At 43.3% G+C, this 17,266-nt stretch overlaps 1 protein-coding gene across 1 annotated transcript in view; it reads right to left on the reverse strand.

The window, feature by feature from the left end:
- Positions 1–17,266, reverse strand: part of FGFRL1 (fibroblast growth factor receptor like 1) — a 164,904-nt gene that overhangs the window by 84,222 nt on the left and 63,416 nt on the right. Inside the window, exon 3 of the mRNA XM_042871089.1 lies at positions 247–519. Within this exon, the coding sequence (XP_042727023.1) occupies positions 247–519 (273 nt within the window). The remainder of the gene's footprint in view (positions 1–246; positions 520–17,266) is intronic.

Below are 17,266 nucleotides of genomic sequence, written 5' to 3' on the forward strand. Positions count from 1 at the left end.
TCATTTCTGTTTATTTGTAACCTTTGGCACTGTGTAATCTTATCTGCCTACAGCCGGCTGCAGAAGATGTGCAGCAACACAGCCAGCTCTGGCAGTCCTCAAACACTGGAAGGGTCCAGTTAAGAGTGGAGATCAGTCAATGATTAGCTAAGCAAATCTTCAGTCACTGACAGCTACCCAGAAATCAGCTCGCCCTCTCCTCCCTGCAGAGAAAGTCAGGCTTGGCCTTTCTGTAGCTTTACTCACCTATCACGATGAGGGTGTAGTTCACATTGGTGCTGCCGAAACCATTGGTGGCTTTGCAAATGTAGGTTCCCGCATCTTCACTCTCTACCTCTTTGATTTTCAGCCCTTGCTGAAGGATCCGGAACCTCGTCCAGCCACTGTGGATGGTGCGTCCATCTTTCATCCACATGGTGAGGGGTGGGGGATCACCTTCCACCGGGCACAGGAGCTTGATGGTCCTGCCCAGCCTCACTGACTGACGGTGGATCACTTTATCGGCAATCCTCGGAGGGCCTAAGAAAGAGCAGAGGGAGATAGAGTTGTTACTGCTTTTGCCACTGATAAAGCACTGATTTAAAGGACAGCCATCAATCAAGGCACTACACTGACTGCCACATGGAGAGACAGCAATAAGGGCTCACCAAAAATGTTTTAGCGCTAAAAGTGGAGGTGATTATAGAGAGGGACATCAAGGGACATCCGGGTTTGTGGAAAACCTGAAGCTACATCTTCTTCACCATCAGCAGCAGCTTGCACTAATCCATAGCTCTAACACATCAGGAAAGTGCAATCCTCTCTTCCTTTTCCAAAGCAGCCTTCCTATAGCAAGAAGGAGCTCTCTACACAAACTGTTCAGCTATATTTGGTAAAGCAACTGTAGTTGTTTTAAACTTACCACCAATCCTGAAGACAAAATTAGTAACAGCACCAGTACTTAAAACAAAACACTGCCCCCCTCAAAAAGTTATAGCCCTTTCATGTGATATGTACAGTAATTCCCTTTAATAGTCACCACATGGGCTTTATCTGAGACACATACGCCTGCAGTTGTTGGACATAAAGCATTCACTGGATAACGCTTCACAGAATCACAGAATGGCCAGGGTTGGAAGGGACCTCAAGGATCATGAATCTCCAACCCCCTGCCACATGCAGGGCTACCAACCTCCACGTTTAATGCTGAACCGGGCTGCCCAGGGCCCCATCCAACCTGGCCTTGAACACCTCCAAGGACGGGGCATCCACAACCACTCTCCGGGTAAAGAATTTCCCTCTGATGTCCGACCTAAATCTCCGCTCCCTCAACTTAAAACCATTTTCCCTCGTCCTACACGTATCAACCCTTTCAAAGAGTTGATTCCCCTCCCCTTTGCAGGCTCCCTTTAGGTACTGAAAGGCTGCAATCAGGTCACCCCGCAGCCTTCTATTGTCCAGGCTGAACAAGCCCAGCTCCCTCAGCCTGTCCTCATTGGGGAGGTGCTCCAGTCCTCTGATCATCCTAATGGCCCTCCTCCGGACCCTCTCCAACAGCTCCCTGTCTTTATTGTACTGGGGGCTCCACACTTGGACGCAGCTTCACCAAATCACAGCATAGCCTGACACTGCTGCGTTGCTAGCAGTCCAAAAGAGGACATATTCATAAATTGCCTTTGCAACCCTGCTGGATTCTCCCAACTGTCAAATGTTTGTTCTTTGTAAAGGGTGATAATTTCATGCAAAACAGAGCCCCTGATACGCTACAGAGTATCAAACGTGCTGTTTGCCATGTGATAACAGGATCATCTGGACCAGGCCAATATGTAGAAAAAGAAGTGATAAAAAATCCAACGGTAGGAATGGTCCCATAGCTGAATTCAACCTGGAATTTCTTCCCCAGGCTCTGAAAAATTGAAGCAGCCTCTTTTTCCCTCATCTGTCTTTTCATTAATCAGCCCATTGCACAAGCTCCCCGCTCAAACTGCAATAGCAATGCTCTTCCCAGAATAGTGTATTAATGGGTGTGATAATAAGTGCCCTGTTCTTGCATAAGGACAAAATGTTTTGCTAAGGATTGCTGATGCTGAGTTGCACCCAAACCCACAAGATGTTTGTGGGATTTGAAGCTGCTCCTTCGTGTTTTTTTTCTGTTTCTAGTGTTTTGCAGGATAGGACTCACTTGGGACAAGCTACAGAGTTCACATTTGCACTTCCTCATGACTAATTCCTATTATTTTTGCGTCTGCCAGAATTTTCTCCAGTATGACTAACGCAGCACATACAGCCCGGTTCAGGAATGGCTACAGAGCTGCTATCATAGTTGCTCCCATGAATTTCACAGCTTTGCTGTTGAACAGAAGTGCTGCACAAGCTGAGTAAAGAGTCAGAAATTAGTGTGAAACTCATTAATTAGCTTCATGATGAGCCTGGTTAAAACAGGGGGGCTTAGTTTAGACACATGCATTCTGGAGATCTGTTGAAGTCCTAAAGCAGGCATATATTGAGAGCATTTATTCTGAAAAACTCACTCCCAGACAATGATCCCACCATCATAGCACATCTCCTGCAGACACACGTGGAACAGGATATTGGAAGTAATGGTACACCAAGGGAAACGGCAAAACACCGTGAGAAATCCTGCCTGATCAGAACTTCCTGGGCACTCAAGTCACACTGTTGACACTTTTGAGTGTAAGGAAACTCCAAGCAGCTCAGTGGATGGGAAAATAATACTGAGATCCTTTGAATGTTGATCTGACACAAGTCACGTTGCTGAATCTTTTAAGAAGAGCTCCACCCATCAGGAGGAATTGTGCCTATTGGCTTAAAGAAGTGGAATTCACTCACACCAGATGAGATCCAGCCCCAGATTCTTCTAAATTACTCAGTGTAAGGAAGTAGAATTGTCCAAACAATTTCAAAGCTTTGCTGAAATTCTGGGTTGCCCTTTGGAAAGGTGCTTTGTGTTTTAAAGCCCCGCCAAGTCGAACTTCAAGAGTAGCTTCATTACAGTCTACTTGCAAGCCAGCAAACTACTCTGTGCATATTCAGATTGCAAAAGCAGACCTAAAATTAGTGCTGGGGGAAAATGTTTGGTGCGGGGCAAGCAGGGACAGTGGATAGCGAGCGCCCTCCTCCCTGAAGCTCCTTCAAAACCCCTTTCCTTCCGACATTCAGGTTGACTCCTGATGAATTTTGAGACCTGGAGGAATCAGATAGTTTCCCAGTCACGTCATGTGCCTCGTTGAGGCGGGCTGCACAAGCAGCTCTCCTGACGGCACTGGGGTTGCCTCTGGATCTGTCACATGGTTGGGTCAGCGAAAATCTTGGTCCTCCTAAATGCCATTTTCCTTTGATTGACCTTTCGTTCTGAGGAACTGTTGGATCGCTCTCAGTCACAGGATCTACTCACAGACCTTTGTGACATTTAGTAAAGGGTGTATTTCTCAGAGCCTTTTGGCCTGAAAAGCAAAACACCGGTGGGGTCCTTTGCAACTCTTTACCCCTCCATCAGCCCCTCTGGTGGCTTTTTTCTTGCTACAAATTTTTCTGGATACAGCTGCACGCACTCCTCAATATCATACGGATGCAGGCATGGATGCTAAAATCTTGCTTCTACTTATTGGTGCTGTAAATATTCCTATTTAATTACCCATCGTCTTAGTATTAATAACTTCCCACAGAAGCACTATTCTCCCTCTGCAATCAGTGCCTTCACATATACCAGAGGCTTCAGAGGCCCTGACAAGCCAGCGAGATCCTGTCCTCCCATGGATGCTCACAGCAAAATCAAATGCTGATTTTATTATAGAACAGCTTGCATTGGAAGGGACCTCAAGGATCGTCTGGCTCCAACCCCCCAGCCACAGGCAGGGCTGCCAACCTCCAGATCTAATACTAGACGAGTCTGTCCATCACTGATCTCTGTCTCTCTTTCTAACATACCAGCATCCTCTCAGTCTTATTTCACTATATAGCTGAGCAGCCCTGCCTTGGGACTGCAATAGAGACAGATAAATGCTTTTCAAGACCAGATACACGTTGGCACATCTCACCGGCAGTGTTCTGAGGGAAGACAGTGTGGAAGGGGACAAATGTTTTGCAGAAAGGTTTTTGCCACATTCCCTAGCACAGCATGACATACCACAGAAATCCCACACCATCCAGACAGAAACATATTCCCTCTCCAAATCTATGCATTAAGCTGCCCAGAGCTGCTCAGGCCCTCTGTGATTTCTAGGGCTTCTCTACAGCAGTTTCATCTTCATTGAAATGAAGTGAGTAAAAGGATAGACTAAAAAGAAGCCACGCATCTCAGTATCTCACATGAACCACTGGTACTGAAGAAAGCTCCCCAACTCGAAGAATCATCCCATAATATCCTGGAGTGCTGCTGATAATTGCCAGCTCCCCCATGGCACTGATCTGAAGATATCCACAGGCTGCTTCACGTGCAGCTGCCAACAAACTTAAAGACTGAGCCCTAGGTACTGCCAACTCCCCATCCCTTGATGCTGCTGGTTTCTGCCTCATGCTATAATGCTGACCTAAAAAGCTGATGCAATCACTCCCCAAGCAGCCAGGGTCACAGTTTCAGCCTTTCTAGACCCCAGCTTTATGTTTCAAAACTTGAAATTATTTTGTTGACATATTATTAAAATATTTAATGTAGACATCTACCAAAACAGACCTTTTAATGCCAATATACACTATTCTTCTAGACCAATCCCTCTATCCTTACACTTAGCCATCCCCTGTGATCCAATTGCCATGTGCCAGGACTCATGGGTAAAGGCACAACACTGGGCCCTTTCAAACACAGCAGGAGAGAGCAGTGCCTGCTGTTTCTGGTTGGAAATCCTGAATTCCTGCTCCATACCTCCCTCATTTCTTAGCCACTGGGCAGTGCTTCTTGAAATAGACCGGCTTTTGTAAGTGCAGAGAATCTGCAGCCTCTGATGCTCCTGGAGCGAGAGAGACCTTCACACAGTCCTTTTTCCCATGGGATGTGGGAGAAGAGCTCAAAGGAAAGGCCCCAGGTGGGTATTCCACCAAGACTGCTGATGCAGGTTTTTGCATGCTACTATAGTTGGGAGAGAAAACAAGCACCATTCCTTGTTTCTTTCAGCTCTCCATTCTGCAGAGGCAGCTCTCTATGGCTACTGGGTGCTGCTGAGAAAAACTCTTTAAGCCACACCAGGCTGCAGGGTGTGGCTGACTTCACAGCCCAGGCAAACAGAAGGAGCTGGTGCAATAAATTACACCCACCCTCAACACAAACCCCACAGGGGCTGGTATCATTCACTCCCCTTGTCCTCAACCCTATGGTTTGACTGATTCATTTCTTAATATCTGGACTGGGGGGGAAGGGTGGGGTTTGACATCCATGGATATGACTTGGGAAAAAGTGACAGGAATGCAGCTGCCTTCCCCTGTGCCTGGCTGTTATTCTTTCTCCAAATACAAACTAAATATAACTTTGCCCCATACCATTCAAATCATTTTCATTACTAGAAGGGATCATGCCTGGAGTTCCAAGGGCCAGGGTGCAATCAGGCTTAAAATATAATTTAAACAATCCAGACCTTACACTTTCCACCAAGTTATTCTCCTGCTTCTAGTTTCCCCATCTGCAAATACATAGGAGTACACTCAGAAAGAAAGCAACAGTCCCAACCAGATGCCAAGTTTTCTGTTCAAGATCATATAAGCCCAGTCAAACATTAACAAGGAAATGCTGTGATCACCTCGTTTGTTTTAAATATTTCTGCCCATGTACATGCAGACAAGTGTGCAGATTTATTTGCCTCATTTATGAATACAAGCAACTGGAATCTCCATTCTGTTCCATTATATAAAAGACAGATCCTACACCTGTCTTACTGAACAGCTGGGCAATTTTCAATTTATATCCGGCAATTCTGCTCTCTACTATCCTATACCATGGAAAAGCCCCACTTGCTGCTGTATTGCTGACACGACTTCACAAGCATTCCTGCTCTTGTCCCCAGTGCTTGGAAGAGTCGGTTGTTGCCACATCTTAGCAAAGGGGTTATGTAAAACTTAGAAAGCCTCCCCGCTTTTTTTCAGGAAGCGGGAAAAACGATTTCTAGAAGTGTATTTAAGACACAACAGTGGAATAGGCTGGAGCTTCCTGTCCACATTTCTCACAGTCAAAAACACACACACATGTAATTATATTTTCCTGGACTGCACTGCAAAGTTCGCGCACTCGTTCAACTCATACTTGTAGTAAACATGATTTATAGCTCTGGGTGAAAAACCTCCAGATATATGGTGTTTTGATAGTGACTCGAACCTAACACTATAATTTAGTAACACCTAGCAGTGAAAGCTAAATGATTTCCCACTCCACATTCCTAACTTTCCATGAACCCCTTTTACTGCTAACCTGGGGAGGAGATACTGCTTCTACAATTGTTTGGACTTAGCCTTGTTATTTCTTGAACTAAACTGCACACTGACTTCAAGCTTCACATATGGTGAACACACCAGCACTGACCCACATCCTAAGAGACCGTTTGCCATGGTACAGTTCAAAGTGAACTTTATTAACACATTAAACATAATTACAAAGAGGAAATTCCAAAGAAGGTCAACCAGCCCGGACAGTTTCTTGGAATGGAAAGTAATTTATAATATCCACATACTGCATTGTGAAGTTTATAAAGAAGTTAAATAAGTTTTAAGAGCCCCATGGGTTAAGCATATTTTATTATTTAATACCAAACACATTCACTTTCCATGAAGATAAGATTTCGTTTGAAGTGCTGTGTTAGCGAATTAGCAAAGTCTATTACCACAAAGCACCCAAAACAACTCATCAGTGCACGCAAGGAATTAACATCAGGGACCACGGTGTGTCCTACACAAAGAAAACAGCAAAACACAGAAGCCTTCCACTATGACAATGAGGTGAAGGAGTTGGACGAGGGCCACTAACCACTTGTTCAGTGTGAGCCCAATCTCTTAAACCATTTGACGCAACATTTGGCCTTCACTGTACTCATCACTGCCAAACTTTGTCCTCCAAAGTCCTCACTGCAAGGGAGGCTCACAGCAGAAACAATTTCCATCACCTCTTCCATGTTCCCGAATTAACATGGATGGTTGGAAAGAGTCATCTCAAAATCAAGTTTAAAACTTGACTTTGTTAATTTGAGGAACCTATTGGACTGCAAATCTCTGCTCGGAGTTTAACCCATTCTGTAATAGTTCTTTGCAATGTCAGTACAAGGTTTGAGCACTCCTTGCACTCTTCACACATTATAATTACCATTATTTGCATTGGCAGTCAAGTTGTAATGTTGGGTTGAAGGCCCACTATGCTGAGGGGTGGACGAACACCTACCAAAAAGCAAGTCCCACAGGGAAGGGTTTACAAGCAATGATGGCAAAATCTTAATTAACACTATTATGTGTTCCTCAAAGGTCCACGCCCAGTCTCTGCTCAAAGGGAAGCCACTACATGGGAAGCAGAACTGATAAAAATGAAGACATAAGGGGGTTGGACTAGGTGATGTCCAGAGGTCCCTTCCAATCTCTGCAGTTCTGTTGATTCAGTGATTCTGTGAAAGCTTTGCCTGCATGCAACATTAACTATTGGCATAAGCAATTTACAGGAATGGTGAACTCAATAACTTCTCATTTTTTAAAACAAAACAGTCTGCTTTTCCAAAAGGTATGCAGTAGCCAAGCAAAGAAGGGGTCATCATAGGGGTAACTGGGCCACATGCTTTGGTATGTGACATAAAGAGATCAGATTAGATGAGCTAATGGGTCCTTCTTGGCCTGAAAACATAGGCGCCCACAGACAAAAACAACGCTTATCAAAAACAATCAAAAGATTATAGAAGAAAACAACAGCATCTCTGCAGAACAAAGGCTCCTAGAGAGGAACAAAAAACACCACAAGTATTTGCTGATCAGCCACGATGAATGGTCAATCTTAGCTGTGGAAATAGTCTCAAGAGCAAGTTGTGAGCCTGAGCTGTGCAGCTGAGCCCAACATGACAGAGGAAACAGCTTTGCAGATACGTTTTATGTCAAGTAAAGTGGCCTATTTTCTCTTTCTTCCCTACCTCTGTGTTAGGAGCTGCTTTTCTGAGGAAATTGATATTTATTGATAGCACAAGAAGTGCTTGCCATGTTTTATATGAGTAAGAACCAGTCCCTTGAGTGAAGGCTGCCAGTAAATTTTCTACTCTAGATGTTCCAAAAATGAGAAAAAAATAGAATATTTGGGAACATGTTCCATTTAATTAAGTGCTCTGCATACACATTTCACCAAGATTTAATAAAATAGTTATTGTATGTTAAACAATTGGCACTTGATTATTGCATAGATTTATTACAGTTCAACAGCAGTAGATGAGATACGTATCTCTTACATGGCTTTTAAATCCTTCGAGCATATGTTTTCAATAATCAGTTGGTATTTATTTAACATGAAATTACCATTTTATTAAATTAAATATGCATAGGTGACATTCAATTTCAAGTTTTGCAGACCATTTTTTCAGCAGCAAAAAATAGTAACTGTATCCCTTAGGTTTTGAGGTAGCAAATGCAAAGGAAAGTTAGGATTACTTCAAATTACTTTTGAAGAAACAGTCTTTGCAGGTTAGAAGGTTTCTCTTCTAGTGCGGAAGAAAATATCTTATTTATTGTCTCTTAAGTGCTGCCAATAGATTTCATGTGGCCGAGAAGGGAGGACTAATATTTTTATTCTGAGGCTAAAATTACACTGACAGTGCACTCCAGGTACATAGCACAACGGATAACCAGAAAAGTTTCCATAGAAAAGAGGTGTGACAAAGGTGCATTGGCACTCCTTCCCAAGTAAATTGCCTTCTTCATTCCCATTCAAGAAGGCAAGCCTATCCGAATAATGACATTCCCAATTAGCCTGTTCTAAAAAATCCAAGTCGTTACAACATGTTTGCAAGATTCTGAAATGAAAATGCTTTTTTTAGCCTCATCTCTAGGCAAGACACACTGCCTGATGCTGGAAGAAAGCTAGAAGTCATCTGGCCTGAGTGAGGCAGCAGGATCCAGAGCCCAAGCGAAAATCTTGCCCAATAGCTCTAACCTGCTCTCCCCAAAGCCAGCCCAAACTGCTGGTGCCTCCATCATAAATTCCTGCCAGCACAAGGCATTTGTTTGCTCACTGTACTCTCTGGGAAACAATCCAGTCAGGCAGCCCTATATTGGCTTGTGGGGTTAAGCAACCCCAAATTTAACAGAATTGCTATTGTACTGCTCCCTTCCAACTACGAAAATCCTGCTCCGTGAGCCCAGTGCATTTCCCAGCCAAATCACCCACCACCTCCAAGATTTTTAGCAAAACAAACCAGATCTGCAAATCTCAGTTTAGTTCACATATTTTGCAATAAAATTGAGCCAGTCTGCTCAATTTTTGTCCCCTTCTTTGTCCCCTTATTGACATGTAGTCCCCCTGCCACTCAATCTTTTTATTTGAATGCTCCTAGAAAAAGGGATGCCAAGGTTCAAGTTCAGTGACACAACTTCCCCTTGAGCCTTGGTAGTCAATATTTAACCCAGTCTAAACACAGTTTAAGGTTTAATAAGTAATTAGCCATTTCCCTTATAGACAGATGCTTGTGCGAGAGCTGTACAAGCAGGAAATTGTAAGTGTCATTGTTTATGTCTGCAGGGAAACAGAAACCACGATGGCTGACTCCGTGCCATATTCGGGAATGATGTGAGCTCAGGTCTGTAAATAGCAGGTTTGCCTTCCTGCTAATCCACAGCAGCGAGCCTTCAGACACACATCAACACAGGGACCTTCTTCATCAGTATCCAGAAATTTCGTTTTCCTCAACATATTCTTAAAATAATAATAATAGTATCCTTTAAGGAACAAAATTACAGAAGAGTTGATACTCTTCCATCCATTGCTGGTATTAATGGCCATTCCCAACAGACAAGGCAGAAAATCTGTTATAAGGGCATTGAGAACATGGATTAAAAAATTAAAAAAAGGTCTTGAATGCTCGTTCTTGAATAGGAGACACTGCCAAAATGTCCATACACCTCTTGCTGTCAGAACATCAGTGCCAGTGCCCTACATAGTGAGGCTGCTCTCTGTCCTCAGTTTGCTCTACTCTTGTCACTGGGGGTTTCTAAGTTTGCTCACCACAAAAACGCTGTAACAAATGTTTGTTGGTGACCACAAAGAGATAAACACCGTGGTATTTAAAAACTGAAGTTATTTTCAGAGGCTTCTCTGAAACAGAAAGCGCTTCTAGCTGGATGGCCAGAGAGCAGACTTAGTCCTGGAATGTTCTGCAGAAAAGCTTTTCTACCAGAAAATGACTTCTTTTTGTCAAAAGCAGAGATTTTGTCCAGATTTCTCTTTCAATACTTGCCTTTTCATTATGAGAAGTCTTTCACGTCAGAATTTTGATGAATAACGATGCAAAACAAGTGAATAGAAAAGTCTGAATTTTGAAAGCGTATAGATTAAGGAATAGCAATCTTTTTTAAATGCTGCATCACTGAAATATGAAAATATGTGAATTAATAAGCATGGATGTTATACATTCATGTGTGTGTATATATATATATATATATATACACACACACAAACATAAGAAAAAGGAAACAAAAAAATCCTCATTTTGCTCCAGAAGAAAAATGCAAACCAAAGCTGACAATCCACCTGCCTCCAAGCCAACAGCAATTTACATTTTTGACTGCAACCATCCACAGTTGCTCTACCAAAGCCTTCTGTCCACCCTATGCGTGGCGGAAGGGCTCAGAGATATTCTTCCTCTCCAGATTGAACTCTCATGATCAGGGCCTACCTTAAGCATACCCTTGAATCAGGAACCTGCTTTAAGTTGAATTTCTTTGTCATTTCCACCAATTACACTTTGGCTCAAATCACAGAGCTGTAGTTGAGCGCACATACTGAATTGCTTGTGTATTAAATTAAAATGCAAGTTGTCTTCCAGTTCAAATTGGCACATAATCCATAGGACCAGCCAGGGGCTATTTTGAAGTGAATACCCACCTGAAATGAGAGCATCAGGTCCGCAGCACCAAATGCTTTAATATCCAGATCCAATCTTATCAATCTTATCAATCCTCAGCACTTGCTAATGCAGATATAGAAAAAAATTGCTAGTTGGGTGCCTGGTAAAACAAAAGCAGAAGCTGTGCTCTTGGATTTCCATTAACAAGATCTTGGTCTACACGAGCAGACTGGAGCTAATCCAGAATAAACTCCCCAAATGCCTATAGTGTGAACATCACCTCCTCAGCACCAAATATTTCATTTTCAAGATCTACTCCTGCTGTGCTATTCCACAGCCTAACTCTGACATGTCTGTACATCTCTTCCAGGAGGGGAAAATACTTAAAGGCAATTTAAAAGAAAGTGTTCACATAGGTTGATTCAGTGAAAACATACATTATACTCGAGAAATGCCAAGTCTTACACATATGAAAATAAGGAAACCATCAATGAATTCTTATAGCATTCACATCTGGTTCCTGCTCCCCAGACACTGAGGCACGCACTACCTGATGCAGAAGTCTGGTACTGGCAGAAGCAGGGCTTTTTAAAGAATGAAGCATTCACTCCTATAGAATAATATCCTGTCAGGTACACAGCTGACAGTCAACAGCCCCAGGTTCAGATTATACCCAAAGGAAAGCAGATAATGGATCAACCCCAGCTTGGTGCCACAGCACAATATTAAAACACGTGCTGATGCCTGCTAAGTCCATGTACAAGCAACTTCATAGAATCATAGGATAACAGGAATCATTTGAGTTGGAAGATACCCTCAAAGGTGTTCCATCCCTTGGATCATTTTTGTGGCCCTCCTCTAGATGCTGTCCAAAAGGCCCGTGTCTCTCCTGTACTAAGGACTCCACATCCTTAGTACAGTATTTCAGGTGAGTTCTCACCAGCACAGGGCAGAAAGGCAGGATCACCTCCCTCAACCTGCTGGCCACACTTCTTCTGATGCAACCCAATATATGATTGGCTTTCTGGACTGTGAAGGCACACTGCTAGCTTATGTCCAGCTTGCCATCAACCAGTATACCCAACTCTTTTTCTTGCTGTTAAAACTCAAGTTATCTTTCTCAAAGTCATTGTTTATAGCTAGGAGTGTCAGATGAGTTTCTGGACAGTCCCAGGGCAGCTCAGATTTGAAGGCAATAACAATGCATTTCACCTGGTGTGTCTGAAGCTCTTCTGCATCCCTTGCTGCTCATAAACTGCTTCACTTCATCTGAAGGAAGATGCTTTCTCTCTGCCCCTATTGTATAGCAACATGAAGCATCTCAGGATGAGCACTATTACCAAAAAAACACCTAATAATGGGGATATTGTGCCTAAATCAAAATGCAAAAAATAAAAATGTGAATTAAAAATTTAAAATTGAAATTCCCCAAACTACCCAAACGTTTCGGAAATATTTCTCCTTTGCTGAAGATCCCATATCTATATAAACCTACACATCTACATAAACCTACATACATAGTGCTAATTATTGTGTGATGCACAGCTGAAGTACAAACACTATCTTGGTAGTGCAGCGTTATTCAAACTACAGCTCCCGAGCATGCAGGATTTGTCAGCACTGATTGCCCTGTGATAGCAAATGATGTCATTCCTCTGGTGGGCTGCACACTGGCACGTACTGTTGTCTCTGTCAGGTAGATAGGGCTACCCTGGAATATCAATCAGTGAGCTCTCCTATTACATCACAGTCTGGTAATGCACAATCCCCACTGCCCTCTTCCATGTGTGCATGGGGGAGAGAAACTTGGAGAGCCCAGCAGCTATCTAGTGAATCTGTGCATGGAGAAATATTGTCTCAGCACTACCCCACATCACGCACGCGTGCGTAACCAACACGCACATCTCAACAGCTGTCAGCAGGAATTCCTGGCTGCGTGGCCATAGATTGGCTCCTTGTAGCACAGCGAAGTCCCCATTACGGGGAAGATTTCTGACTTTCTCTGCAGAAATACAAGTTTCTACTGTTGTGACAACTTGAACTTATTCTTAGTGAGGACACATCACACCTGTGCTGCACACTGGCATCTCTGAGTAAGGACGCAGGAGGTCACAGCCTATTGCTCAAACAGCACAGGACCCCTTCCTGTCACCTGTGGTGGACAAATCGACACATCCCTAATCACCTGCTAATCCTTTAATCTTTATTGCGTGTAAACTCCAACCTTTTCCCAACGGCAGTGCTGTGATAATTGCCAATCTGATTACAGTGAAACCCCATTGGAAGACTCAGTGATAAAAGATGGATGCAAAATCGATTTGTTGTATAGAACAGTGCCACAACTGCCTTCAAACACTGACAAATGAAAGGTCGTTTAAAATGGCTTTTATCTAATAACTGATTTGACTATCTGACAAAGGGAAAAATTCACTTCTGAACAGAGAACAAAGGCATTGTTTTACATACATAAGAGGTTCAGTTTATGACTAAGAAAGAAAAGGCAATGTAAGAAATTTCATCATCATCATAGCCTATATTAGAAGACTGACAGGGCAAAATACAAGAGACCAAACCAGATGCACTTGGGCTCAAAACATCTGTGCAAGAACTCAGACAGAGCCATTGGTCTCACCTTTGCTTCCAGATGTCACAGTAAGAGCAGTGCAAAAGTGACATCTAATATTCATCATGATAAAAGGCAGTAATCACTGGATTGAGCGAAGAGTGAGCAAAACGCGCTGAATTTTGATCTGAGATAAACTGAGCTTTGGGATGGAATGGCCCCAGTAGTAGAGGTGGCAGGTTTGGTCCACTGGGAAAAGCCTGAAATCCATAATTGCAGAATATGGCGGTTCTTAGCTTTAAAAACAATGGAAATATGACACGAAAACAAAACATCTGGGCAAGAGCTTATCCTCACATCACTTTCCAATGGTGGGTAGAAGTAAAGCCAACCTCCCCCCCCCCCCCCCATCATGTAATCCACTGAAAGACACAAAAAAATATTAAGAAAAATGCAAGCAGAGACCAAACTAACTCCTGTGTTTCATCCATTGAAGGGAATCTGCCTGCATTCAGAATTTTCTTGCTTTTATGTTGTGATATTAGGTGCTTGTTTCTTAATGTCTCTTTCGTGAGGGCATAATCCCAATGGAGAATCTCTGTTTATTTGAACAGGAGAGGGAATCTGTGACCTTTGTGATTATGAAGAATCACTAAATGCTTTCAAAACAGTAAGCAAATAAATAAAATCCAATCTGTTGTAACATTTATGATATTTAAGCTGCAGCACTGGTTTTCTGGGGTTTGACCGAGGAGTGCTGAACACGCAGGATTAGTAATGCGAGTGTTTCCCACGGATGTGTCCCGTGCCATTTATCTAAGTGCCTTTATGACACGCATTAACAAAAAGCTACACTAGCTGCGGGATCCAATAGCTATAGGATCTAATATATCTTACACTCCATTCACCATATAGGAGATTATAAGCAGGTGCCTCTCCTAGGGAAACTGGTATATAACAATCAACAGGAAGCTGGCTCATATCTCCAGATGTTTGACATTATGGGAAGAGGAGAGAAAGCGAGACATCAGGGTCAGTAAAACCATGCTACTACTCTTGCAGCACCTACAGTCCAGGAGGGACTTCAGTAGCTGAGTTCTGCCATTGATAAAAGTTTTACAAGACCTCTGCTCTGAAATCAAAGGTCTGTTTACTTAGCCTTTGCTTGCTGGGCTTTAGTATAGTGCAGGGAAGATCAAAGCTGAGACCTCGTTTAGCATGTCCAAGTACACAACCAGCAAGTCTGTTTATGTTGGATTCCTACACACTGAGTGTGCTGCTGTCTGTCAACACTTCAGGCTCATTTTTGGCAGGGAGGGAAATATTCAGAAAGGCCCCACAGATTTTGGTCCTATTGAAACAGAAGCGGAAGTCAGAACAGGGAGCTCTGAGGTCAAAAGTGAACTCCTTACAGGAAGAAAGGAGGAGACCCATGGTCTCTGCTGAAGTGCTGCATCACTAAAATGCATCTACAGTCTGCATCAAGAACTGCAAAAGAAAATTCTGGTTCTGCATTGTTTGGATCTCACCTGAGTTTTTACTGCTCACACACAATGCAACCAGGGCACCTGGTTTGGCAGGTGTAAGGGATGGTATCCTTTCAATCATGCACAGAAAAGGGTACTGATGGTTATCAGCAAAGCACACTCCTTCAGTCTCCCAGCGATGGCTATCAACTCATACTGCACTGTTCCAGCATTTGCAATAACAGGCCACTTACTCACTATTTCTATTCTCCCTTTCAATCTTGCTGCCACAAACCAAACAGTTTTGTAGTTGCAGGCAAATTTTCCTGCACCTGTAGAGCAACACTTTCATCCATTAATGTACATCCATTTATGTAACTTTTAGCAAAGGCTGGAGCCATGCCATGGCCTTAGTCCCAGGCACAGTGGTGGTGGGACACAGCAACTGTACAATCACTCTGTTCTACATGGCTTTCCATTTCACAGTTTGTAAGAACTTATCACTCACATCAACTCCTTCCCAAAAAGACTGTGTTATATCCGTGCTTTGAGATCCTTAGCTGGTGGATCCCACAGCGGCACTCCTGGAGCAGAAATGGAGCTGTCTGATCCAAACTAGTCCAATCTATCACTGGGAAAGAAACATCACAACTGAGGACCTTACCAATGATTACTACAGCTATAACCAGAAAAGAACCACTAACACAGTTCAACCAACCACACATGTACCATGTTCTTACCCTCTAGTGTACCGATCAGTTTTAAGGGTGGTTAGAGTAAAATCGCTTCAATCTTAAATCTTCATCTGAACCTACATCGCTTTCAGTGGGTCCCTTCATAGCTTGTTTTCTGATGGGAGCAGCTCACACAGGACTGATAAAGCAGTACCTGCTTCTTCTTCACTTGGTTTTACAAAGGAAAAAAAAACATTACCACGAGAAAACAAACAAAAAAACAATCCTATAAAGGAATGTGTAGAGAAGACCACAAAAATTGTAATCTGGAAGTTCTTCCTCTCACCATCCTATCAACAGAACTGACCCCTGAAAAATAGAAAAGTAGCAGAAAAAACAAGCTAACAGATAAGGTAGTCCCTTAGGTCTTTGAATCAAGCCAAATGGTAACGGTCAAATGGGTACTGAAGAGTCTTCATCCACCCAAAGGAATATCTCCTACTTGTGGTGGTGCAGACTGTGGGCACCTTACAATGAAGGGAGAGAAGATGGATACCTAGAAGCATAAACAGGTGTCTTTTAAATCAGTCAGAATCTTTCCAGCCTGTCAAAGGGATTTTTCCTTAAGAGAACAGCACAGACCACTTTGTTCCACCATATTGCACCGCCTATTGTCAAAATCTTCACCTACACCCTAAGCTTCTGCCTCCCCCACCTTCTGGCTCTGATATCCAACCCCTTCATACACTTGTAGACAGTTATTGTCCCCTCAGGTGTCACTTAGCCAAGCAATACATACATTTACAAGCAGCTCTTTTAATCTTCTCACATAAATCAGTTCTTCCAGTTGTCTGATCTGATCATCCAGGCCTGCCTCTCTCTGTCCGGATGAAAACCTTGCCTGTCACCCTGACATCTCGTGGATGTTGAGCTGTCAGCTCGAGCTCAGAGCTCTTAATCTTTCTCCCCCTCCCCACCTCCTTCCTTAATTGCTGCATACACTGTGACTATACTGCTGCTGGATTTTCCTTGGCTTTCCCTCTGGCTGCCCACACCCCAACATGTGTCACCATCTTGCTGTAGCTCATTGATAAACCCTGGCCCTAACTCTCCATCCATTCACTCAGTCAGCATCCATGATCCTGTCACATTTCAGCAGGCCTTGACGAAGCACAGTTCTTGCCTCAGCTATACTCATGTTTTCTAGGCCCCACTTTGACCACATCTGCTTCTCTTGGCAACCCTGTCAATGGCAGGGATGCTGGAACTCAAGGATCTTGAAGCTCTCTTCAAGCTAAGTCACTCTACGATTCTCTTCATTTTGAGCTTTCCCTTTCAAATGGCTGATACTTTACTTCACTGCAAAGACCCCTAAAATCTTAAAGGTTGGAAAAGATCTCTAAGATCAACTAGACTGACCATCAACCCTTCCCCACCGTGCCCAATAAACCACATCCCTCAGTGCCACAACTATGTATTTCTTGAAAACCTCAAGGGACAGTGGCTTCATCACCTCCCCAGGCAGCTCTCCTGGTCCTGCTTTCAATAGCACCTCTTCTC

This window comes from Lagopus leucura, unplaced genomic scaffold (assembly GCF_019238085.1).
Source record: "Lagopus leucura isolate 7727_CA_CO unplaced genomic scaffold, USGS_WTPT01 Super-Scaffold_100004, whole genome shotgun sequence".
NCBI classification, from domain to species: Eukaryota; Metazoa; Chordata; class Aves; order Galliformes; family Phasianidae; genus Lagopus; species Lagopus leucura.